The 11,407-nt window shown below is 34.3% G+C and overlaps 1 protein-coding gene across 1 annotated transcript; it reads right to left on the bottom strand.

Annotated features, from left to right (window-relative positions):
* Positions 1–6,910: 6,910 nt before the first annotated feature.
* Positions 6,911–8,423, bottom strand: LOC132036159 (cyclin-U1-1). The gene is made up of 2 exons (XM_059426414.1): positions 7,903–8,423; positions 6,911–7,466 (listed from the first exon to the last, which is right to left on the bottom strand). The coding sequence occupies exons 1-2, from the start codon at positions 8,328–8,330 to the stop codon at positions 7,178–7,180; spliced, it is 717 nt and encodes a 238-aa protein (XP_059282397.1). The 5' UTR covers positions 8,331–8,423; the 3' UTR covers positions 6,911–7,177.
* Positions 8,424–11,407: the final 2,984 nt, after the last annotated feature.

The following is an 11,407-nucleotide window of genomic DNA, read 5'->3' as shown; positions in this document are numbered from 1 at the left end:
AAATCGGAGGATCACCCAACCGAGCGCACGTACCGCGCGCATGAAACGCGGCCCCGAAGAAAGGGGGTCAGTACGGAAAAAGTACTGAGTATGTAAAGCAGGAGGTACAGTAATCCAAATCATAACTGGAGTCAGAGGATACAAAAAAACAAATACAGAAGTAACAAATCAAACCTGTGCAGAATGCAAAATGTGCAGAATGCAAAATAAAAGTCATGCATAAGGCTCAGGAACGTGGTCACCCCCTGACGCTGGTGCCACAACACATCATACTCCAGAAGTTTTCAAATCTCCGTACATCTCCGAACACATCATAATATCACACACATCAAATCATCAGAACAAATCATATGCCATATCACATCATAACGCCATAAACGGTAACCGGCCCTATGGAGAGGTCTCGGAAACCGTAACACATCATACTGCCGAATTTGTCACAACACGCACGATCTCAAAACCGGCCCGGGTACCGGCGAACGAAATCATAATAGTCGGCACGAGCAGAGTAGTGCAGAAATCATATGCATATTAAAAGTAAATTCCAAGACTCGGCACATAATTTATGCACATATCCATTAGTGACAGAGGGTTCAGAATGAGTATCGAGTCAATCGAAAATTAATATACAGAAATCGCAGACTTTTGAGTTGTCAACTTTTTTGAAAAATACATCATAGGTTATTCTCGGAAAATTTAGTTTCGTTCGTAGTGAGGAGCATCCAAATAACATCATAGGACATTTCATACGGACTTTAGAGTCATAGGCGAACGTTTCCTTTTCATATCATACGAAACTGAGTCAAATAGATCAAATAAAGGAAGTCTCGGGACCTGCGGGCCCACCTCGGGTCAAGTCGAGGCGGCGAGCATAAATTACGAACATTAGGCTCCATAAAGCCATCTAGGGGAGTTTCGGAGCAATTCGGATTCATTTGTGGAAGTTACGAAGGTTAGGCATTCTTTTAACCAAATATAAGATTTATAGCTCAATCGCGCTGAATGAATAGTGCCCAAAGTCAAACTCGGATTTCCGGGAGCAGAATTAATCCCGAGGTTCCGTTCTTAACCTAGTAAGTCTAGGACATGCCAAGTGAAGAAAAGGTCGGCTTTACATACCTTACGGACGTCTTATGCTTGCTTAAACTCAAATCCCGTTTCGTCCAGAATCTGCAAATGGTCAAAGTTACCAAATGTAAATCATATGCATCTAGGGAGCTTATTCTTAGCCCTTATTTGTCTACAAGAATTTGGGCAGCATCTCCCCTATAAATCCAACATCCCCGAGCTTTAAACTCGGCTTAAACGACAACAACCAACCCAACAACAACATCCACAATACCAAGAATATCAATAATCGTCACAAAACACATATTAACACAAATAGTCTTTCTTTTTACATAATGCATCAACTTCGGCTCCAACTTCACACTTTCAACTAATATGAACATTTTCATATTCATTCTCTAATTCAAGGTCATTCAAATACGATTCGGACACATTTCTCATTATTCTACAAAATATACAAAATTTCCATCAAACCATACTTCATCCCAAACTTCTACAAATACAACAAAACTACAAAATTACATTGTTTTCCTTCCAAGCTCCTTAACAACAACCATAATTCACATTTAGAACCTTACTTCCATACTTGTATAAAAATCATATAAAAAATCACATAATTTCCCATAATGACTTACAACCTATTTCAACACCAACTCGACTCGTTAAACATTCACTTACGTCGTAAATGCCACAACAACACAACTAATGCACTAAATAAATTCCATTTCATCTCCCCTTCACTACACTATGGCTCACGGCCATGATTCACCACACACACACACACACACACGGTTTCACACACATGCATCACAACTCCATGATTCTTTTCTAATTCCAATCCTTATAACATATAAATTCATTTCATAACACAAAAGCATGGAAATCTTACCTTTTTCTCCAAATTTCAACCCGCCGCAAACGTGGTTCTTTCGCCAAACTAATTATACCACGTCGGAGAGCGTCTTGAGCTTGCTACTAATTCAAGAAGAACAAGATTTTTGAATCAAGATTGAAGCTCCAAGAATTTTTTTCTTTCCTTTTCTTTTCTTTATCCTCCTTAGCCGATTGCTTCTTTTCTTTCTTGTTCTTGTTTTTGCTTTATGTTTCTTGAAATTTCTTGAACCTTAGCACCCCTTTATATTAATTAGTCATGTGACTAATCACATGACTAATTATTTGGGCTTGGCCAACACCATGGCCGGCCACCCTCTCTATTGGGCCTTGATTTTTTTTTTTTTTTTTTTTTTGAGCCCAATTGCTTCATGAATCATATTTTGCAATTACCGAAACGAATTTCCAAAATTCCAATTTTGCCCTTGGGCCTTCTCCAGTGTTCTCGTATCAATATTTTCCATAAGTAACAACATACACACCACATAAAGTCAAAACATGGCCTTATTCTTACAAATCACAATTGTGTCCAAATTTCCCGAATGTGCAAAAACACGGGATATAACAGTGGCAATTGTGACCTCTTCGGAGAATCGATGATTACATCAAAGATAGAGTCTTTGGTACATCTAAGTCTTCTTAATTGGCTAGTTGTAAACAGCTCCAGGGCTATGCGAGCTTGGTTAATTGCAAGGAAAAATAGGAGACAATTCGCTAATGATAAAAGTATGAATTGATCAAAAGAGTAGATCAAAAAATACAAGACTAGCAACGGAAGTGGGATAGCAAAATTAACTAATACTCCTTTTGAATAAGACTGTTATAAAGAGTAATTTTACGAAAAAATGTATAGTTATACATATTGATGGATATTGTTGTTGTTATAGGCAAAAAAAATTTAAATAGAGGGGTAAAATATAACATAAAAAATTAGTTTTAAAGAAAACTCAATGATTATAATGAAATGTCGTTATAGCAAGGGATTGTTATAGTCTTATAGAAGAAGTCTGACTGTAATTGTGATGTCTAAGGTGATAGGTGCAAACGAAAGAATAGTGGCCGAACAAAATAATCCCATTAATAAAATCGGCTACTTCAACCAAAAAACAAACAATAAGGCTGTTTTGCTGGTGTAATCTATATATAATATCAAGCTAGGAATAGAAGAGGTGATGTGGCACCTCTTTTTGGCCAAGAAACACAATTATCTTTTTTCTTCTTTTTTTGGCCTTTTCTCTATTTCTTCCTCATTTATGTGCTATGTTAAAAAACTCAAAAGTCACTCCTTTAATCTCTTAATTATATTAAAAACTAAAAAATTATTTCTTAAACTCTCTTAGTTATGTTCCTCCACCGAGCCTTAGTTTCCTTGGTCTCTCCTAATATGTCGATTAAATTCTTTTCTTATTATTACCATTAAAGTTTCAGTTTCATCCTCATTGAAACAAAAACGTTTTTTTTTACTCCCTTTAATTACACTTTACGTGATCATCATATTATTATTTATCAACTTTATTCCTTTACGTGGCATTTACTTACCCACTTTCATATTTACTATTTATGGGGGGGAAAATGAAGGGTAAAGATTCACATTTTACTGTTGTTTTCTCCATCCCTTCATATCCACCGAGCCTTAGTTTCCTTGGTCTCTCCTAATATGTCCATTAAATTCTTTTCTTATTATTTACCATTAAAGTTTCAGTTTCATCCTCATTGAAACAAAAACGTTTGTTTTTTCCTCCCTTTAATTACACTTTATGTGATCATCATAATATTATTTAGCCAAACTTTATTCCTTTACCTATGGCATTTACTTTCACTTGAGCACCTAAAGTGACCCTTGTTCCATTTAAACACTTCAAAGGGTCATTCCTATTCCACTTGACACTTTTGCACATATTCATCGGAGCAAAACCAACACCAAAGGGGGCGCCACCTCATTGCACATCCGACCCAAAAGCGCCAATTTTTAATGGTCAAAACTCCACGAATTTACAAATTAGTGAATTTACAATTAAAATGAGTTGGCACAATTTAATTGAGTTGGCACAATTTAAAATCGGCACAATTTAATTGGCCACTTAATCCACGTAGAGAAGTTTTGGTTTTCTTTTAAGTTATGCTAAAAAGTTTTTAATGGAAAAATGAGTGTTTAAAGAATGCAAGGGTCAAAGCCAAGTGAAGGACTATGACCACGTTCTATCGATGGGTTTGGCCTATTATTTATCAACTTTATTCCTTTACGTGGCATTTACTTACTCACTTTCAAATTCACTATTTATGGGGGAAAAGATGAAGGGTAAAATTCACATTTTAGTGTTGTTTCGTCCATCCCTTCATATTCATCACATTATTTAGGAAGTAGAATGCTTAGACGTATGAGGTTATTCAACATTTTTTTACATATTCCTTATTTTGGTGGATAGGGATGATTAGATTAATATTGTTTTCGAAAATGAAAGTGAAAATCATCCTAGAGCAGTACGGTAAGTTTTTATTTCTTTAAGTTATGCTATACATTTTATGTTAAAAATGAGAGAAAGAAAAAGCCAAGTGAAGGACTATGTTGTTGTTTTTTCTACAGGGGAGAAGGGTTGGTTTGATTGTTGTTTTATGCCGTATAGGAGGATTTATAAAGCCAACAATTGTATGGTTATCTTTTGGACTAAATATCATTGTTTTTCTGCAAGCGTGAAGCACAATTTGGTTCTTTTTTTTTTTCATACCGTATATGACGATTATATGAAGCCCAAAAATTTGTGATGTTATTTTTGCTTACATATTTTTTTTTTTTGATATAATCATCTAATACCGAACGACACATGGCCAACTAATCATGATTATGTATTGTTACGACGGAAGTAGGAAGCACACTGAAACATTTTCTTATGAGAAAACGGTCAGCAAAAAGATTTTTCTATTTCTTAGACTTCTAATGATTGTGGTATACTTCAAGCCTTCAAATAATTTTGTACTGCTTCCTTGTATCTAATATATATTTCATATATTTCCTTCGTGATTAAGCTATTCTGGTACTACATAATGCATGCAAGTAGGATTATTTAAGTCTCATCACCTTTCTTCGTAGATCATTAAATTGTTGATATTCATTGGTTTATTTTCTCAGGGATTATAAAAGTGAAATTTAGGAAGAAGTTAGATATTCAAAACATCAATATATAGTTTGTTAACTAACTCTAATTATCTTGATATTTTATGTATTTATTTGTTATTTTAGAAAATGAATTGTTGCAGATTGTCCATGATTCCTTGATCTCATTTGCACGACAAAGGGAACTGAAGCATGGATTAAGAAGTAAGAATTAATTTTAATTGTTAATTATTTTGTGAAATCTGAAGAGATACATTTATGCATTCCTCATGTTTTATGATAACAGTGCATAAATAAAAAGTTTTAAATCATCGTCAGACTCAAATAAATATTGGCAACAACTATTTCAGTAATATTATCAAATTGTTTCCTCGATTTCTTAAAATAAGTACATAGGAGTATTTGTTACTGCTTAATCATTTCGACAACCTTTTCTAAGTACCAAAAGTTTAAAATGCGTAACCGGTTATACAGAGCTTTTTTACCACATTTTTTGCATTTTTTGGGTTAAGTTATATCATTTCCATTTATCTGAATGAATTTTTTGAATCTCGATAGCTAAACTGGCAGATGGGAAATGCGGAAACTTTCTTGAATGCAGAAGGAACTCCAATTTATTGTGCGGGTGGCTACAACAAAGGGTTTTACCAAAGAATTTTATTATTGTCTTTTTGTTCTTATTTTTTTGTTTTGTTTAAAAAATTCAGCTCAATAATGCTTTGAGTTTTTTTGGTTACATACCTTTATTATGCGTGAGTCTCTTAAATTATCTTTATATGTTATGAGTTTTTTTGGAATATCTACTTTTGTTTTTGAGATTGTAGAAACGAGGAAAAGGAGATTAAAAAAAAAAAAAAAAAAAGGGGTAAGGAGTAGGAAAGAAAAAGGTAAAAATAGAAGAAATTAAAAAGGTAAAAATATGGCAAAGGAAGAAAGAAAATTAGAGAGGACATTCATAGAAGTTTATTCCACTGATTTGGGATATGCAATCACTTTTACGTTTTTTTGTTCATTCATTATTCATTATGTGTTGTTGTCATCCGTTTTACTTGTGTGAAAAAAAAAATTATATTCATATATATATATATATATATATATATATATATATATATATATATATTTGAGAAAACGTCATATTTTGAATTTTTATTAGGCTCACATATAAAGTGATCATTTTCTCTCTCCATTTTTGCGCATCTTTTAAGATAAAAAAACATAGTATCACCTATATATATATTACATATATATATATATATATATATATATATATATATATATATATCTGAAGTCAAATTTCGCGACGAAAGCAAGAAAAGAAAGAAAGTACGCTTCACCAATCACTTCGGCCTAATCATCCCACTTCTTTTCTCAATCCCAATAAAGGATATCGATTTCCGATAACCACTTTCGCCTGATCCAGGACTCCTTTAGCTTTGGGGTTGATTTACGTGGCTCAAGACTTTGAGTCAAGAGATCAGGGGTTCAGAAAGTTGGTGATGCGGCATTGGCATTTTCAGCAAATTCATCAGATAGCTTGCCTTTCTTTCGTTTACGTGGCTATATACTTGAAAGGGCATATTTATAAGTGTTGAAAAAATAGAAAAAAAGAACTAATTAAAACATGAAATTAATTTATCTTGATTTGATAAATAAAAAGAATTGTAGCATATTCTTTATATTTGGGTATTAGAAAAAAAAATCTTTCACATATCTAATAAGGTTTATATAACTACGCATAGCGCGGATAATTTTACTAGTATCTTTTAATTAATCAGAAACAATATTGATAACCAAATCAAACAAGCAACATAATCGAACCCTAATCTGTGCAATTAATAATAAGCAATGGTCTGAACTTTTCTTCTCTCTTTGTAACTTGTATGTCCAATTACATGAATTACTCGTGTCATGGTACAACAGATTTGTCCTAATGCACAAAAACTCATATCCTTTGAAGTGTGTGATAAGTTACACAAATATAGAAAGAGTAACACAGGGGCAAGGTTATATGGTCCGAAGGATTAATTGAATTCCAAGTAGACATTTTTGCATTTTACTGAATCATCTCGTTAGAAGTTATAGCTCTGTCACTGATCGGTGAATAATTCAATCTAGTATTTGGGATTGGGATGGTGAAGAAATGTCAGCATCTTCAACTGAAATTTCAGTGGCATCATCAACAGTACTAGCACTGCTATTAATAGCTGGCCTTTCAATCTTGAGGCCTGGTCCATTGCTCAACATTTCCTTTTCCAGATACTGGCAATAACTCTCGAAAATTCGTGAACTCACATTAACTTCAAAATCTAGTAAGAAAAGTAGCTCCAACTCTAGCTTGTTTAATTCTGCATTGCTTATTCCTCCAATTCGGGCATAGAATGCATTGTCGTAGTGTCTGAAATACATTTTAACAACAAAAATATTAGGATATCGTAAATGGCTTAACGTCGAGGCGGATTCAAGATTTGAAGTTTATGAGTTTGTGCGCCAGTTTCAAGTTATTCGACAATAGCTAGTAATTGATAGTACTATTTTCTTATTAGTCCATTCAAAAAAGAATAAAATTATTCTTATATTTCTTTATGAAAACTTTTTAAGCCACATAAATTTTGTAGACTGTTAAAGATAACAATTTTAATTTTTTTTATAATTACATATATTATGACATATTTAAGAATACAAGTAAAACAAAGGGTGCATCAATTGTAATACTTATCAAGAAATTTACCTATATTCAACTGTAATTTGATCTTATTGTATAAAAATGGGTGAACATAATTTAAACTCATTACTTATTGGCATGTTTAGAGAGAGCAAATTAAAGAACTTACGCATCATCGAGCATTTTGGAAGCAACCATGACACTGGTGACAATCAGCCTATGCACATTCAAAGAAACGAGGAGTGAATCAGGATACTTGTGCCCCAATCTGTCAATATACACATACCCCACCACAAAACAAGACGGGCTACAATTCGTATACTTGTATAATCTCTCCAAATACTTCGGTATACTTATACTCGGAGCTCGAACCCCATGAAACGCATTAAAATTCTTCCCCAGTACCCGTCCTAGGCCGCCTTCCCCGTTGCTGATAAGTCCATTATCAGCATCGCGGCGGCCCAACACTAGCAACTGGTTGTTTCGCGCCACTAGCTTTTCGAGCACATAGGATAAGATGGTTAGGACCCGAGGAGTGGCGGTGCTCGGCTCGGGCCGGCGGTGGAACTCATTGTCGATGGCGCCGTCGTCTAGCATTTAAGGAAACTACTGTTGTGTTGAGGAAATATTGAGTATAGTTTGGTTGTTTATTTTGGAAGTCTATTGCTTGGTACCGGTCGCACGTTATCTCGTTGAGTTGTTTTCCATCGTGGGGTGTTGGACACGTGTCACTGAACAAGACAATACTTATATGTTGGTTTTTTGAAATAAAAAATAAAAAATTCTACAATTAAAGGGGCAAGGAACAGTTATTGGAAAGCTTCTTATATCCTCATCTTTATCAGTGAACGGTCAAAAATCCAAAAAAATGGAATTTCGGTTTGGTCTCAATTTAGCCAACCTTATCCACCCTCAATGAGCAGTCAAATAATCCTTTCATTCCAAAATAAATGAATTTTTTGGGAGCAACACACCTCTTGAAAAAAGTTAACTAAAGACATTAATTAAAGAGTAACTAGAGAAAGACATACTTGTACATTCACCATACATAAAAGAACACAATAGTTTGAGATCTTAGTGTTGCGAAGAGAGGTTATTTCATGTGAATCACGGTTCTTCCTTGAATTGACATTTCTCTATTATCATGTCATCTTTTATGACTTGCCGGTTTGTTAAACAAATAAGATATGCTTCAGATAAGGCCAGGGCGGACACCAGGAGACTTGTTAAAGGTAGATTTGTTAAGGCTAGAGAATCTTTTGATTATGATCCATTAACAACAAGGTTCTTCTGAGCTAATACAGCCAATTTTTCCCTCTTCTGCTTTGCTAAAACATGCCTAAGTACCAAGGTAGAAGAAATATTACAAGAGCTAAATAATTTGTGAAGTAGTCTGTCTTTCATTCTGGCCTGGTCGGGAAGGTGAACCTCAATGGTATATATATGCACCATCTTAGAAAACTGTAAACTGCAACAATTCACTCGGGTAAATATTTTTCAGTAGCTAAGTTAGCTTCGGAATTAGAACAGAGACCATAGCATATCTTAGTATATATAATCTGATGGAGCTATGTGCACGAAAAATTACAAATACTTTTGGATTGTTTAGCCAATTTACTTGAGAGATAAACATTCCTCTTCAAGCATTATTTATTCTTTTCCCCCTTAATTCGTGTAATCAGACCTGCTAGAGTGGCATCTACAACCAAAATTTGTTTTATTCTTCAATAACTATTTCTTAGTTCAATGGCAAGTCAAATCCAACTACGTCTCGACTACAAATCAATTCGTGTTGGGTATAACTTCTCTATATCCATTCCACGCTATTCATTAAATCTTTATTAGTTATTGTATTTTTCTCAAGTTCTGTTTTGACAGTCAGTAGTCTATAGAAAAAGCTATTCGAAGAAGTTGCTTCTGTATTTAGGACAACTTATCAAAATCAGCTAGCTGGCGATGTATTTTTTTAATTTTTTTTTTTGCTAGCAATGTAGAACATGAGGAGTAAATTTCTAATATTGCCACTAGATTGCTCATTTTGTGGATAAGATAGAATGTTAAAGTAATGAACTATCACCAGGTCTTTAAAAACTACGCAGAATGGAAATAAGCAGACTCTTCAAAAATTATTTCAATTTGATAACATGACACAGTTACCAGATATGCAGAATGATGATTTCTGAACTGCTGAGATTCTGACTAATTTCTGTGTAAGCAGGATTGCAGTGAGCAAATTTAGCAACAATCGATAGTTATCATGATTCTTGATGGCCTTAACCGTTTCTATGTGATCAGTGTTTTCTCATGGATAAATTAGCTGACATGTTTTCTTCTCAATATCCATTTTTACAATTTTCACTCTGATTTCTCTCTTGATTTTGTAGGTACACCAGCCAAATGATTCTCAGCTGTAACTTTTTCATTTTTACTTCGGCAACGTCCTAGCAGAATGTGTCACCCTACAGTCTTGTGTGAAACAAACATTTCGATTGCAAGTAAATTCTGATACCAGAGGTGCCTAAAGTATTCGAGTTTCCAATAGGCTTCAACTTGTTGCACTTGGTTCATGGTTTTCTCCTGTTTTATTCACATTTATTCAGCAATTTTTATTAAACCATCTTCTATAATTTCTTTTTGGTCCAGAGATAGCTGATTTTTGGAATTATCATCTCATGGGAATTGTCTATAGGAACTTTTTTTCATGATCTGAAGGAAAGGATGGTTGTAGGATTTGATGATAAATTAATCTGGTCATTATCTGAATAAAAAATACTGCACTTGAATACCTGCTTCCTCAGTTTGCATTCTTTGGTTCCATATGCTTAAATGCTTCCTTTTCCATATGCTTAGATGATCACACTTAACATGCACTAGATCTACTGAAGCAGCAACGTTATTCCAACATTCTTACAGTTGTGGATCATAAGTTCTGCATGATATTTCCACAAGCTGATAGATAACATCTGCTGGAAGTTGCAATGGCCAACACTTGCAAAATGGACTTCAATGTGCTCCTAAATGAATAATATCATTAACACAATAGTCCTACGGTTCAAGCAACTTCTGATGTATTTAATGCTGACAACCTTTCAAAGTAAGCTGGAAGCTGCAGATATGCAAATTAAAGTATTATCTTTATGCAAGTATTATCTTTATGCAAAGGTAGGCCGAGAAACTGTCAATTCGTTCAAGTACAAACCTGTGACAGTTTTATGCAGCATCAGAAACTGGGTCTCCAGAGGGGTTTATTTTGAAGTCACTGTCCAGAGAAGCTGTGTACAGGGAGTAAAAATTTAATGGTGTATGTATGTGGCTCAGGGCTGTGGCTACTGATGAAGGGATAATTGCACTAGCGAGAACGAATTCTATTAGCATGGAGAGGGACAGTGCAAACACTTGAATGGTTTCAAGATGAGGAAATCAGCATTAGGATATGTTAGCGGAAACGTAAAAGAAAGAACACAAGATTTAACGTGGTTCGGATCAAAATGATCCTACGTCCACCAGAGAACAATTGCGTTTTTATTATTAACAAAGAAAGCGGAGATTTCCCAATTACATTTAAGAGAATTGCTCTCTCAACTCTCTACTCACTACAAAGGATTGTATGAATTTTGGGATGATGAACAAAGAAGAATTGCCTCTCATTTTATAGGCATAAAATGACTTGGGCT

Source organism: Lycium ferocissimum, chromosome 11 (genome assembly GCF_029784015.1).
Source record: "Lycium ferocissimum isolate CSIRO_LF1 chromosome 11, AGI_CSIRO_Lferr_CH_V1, whole genome shotgun sequence".
Lineage (NCBI taxonomy): Eukaryota > Viridiplantae > Streptophyta > Magnoliopsida > Solanales > Solanaceae > Lycium > Lycium ferocissimum.
This window is presented reverse-complemented; position numbering and strand designations above follow the sequence as displayed.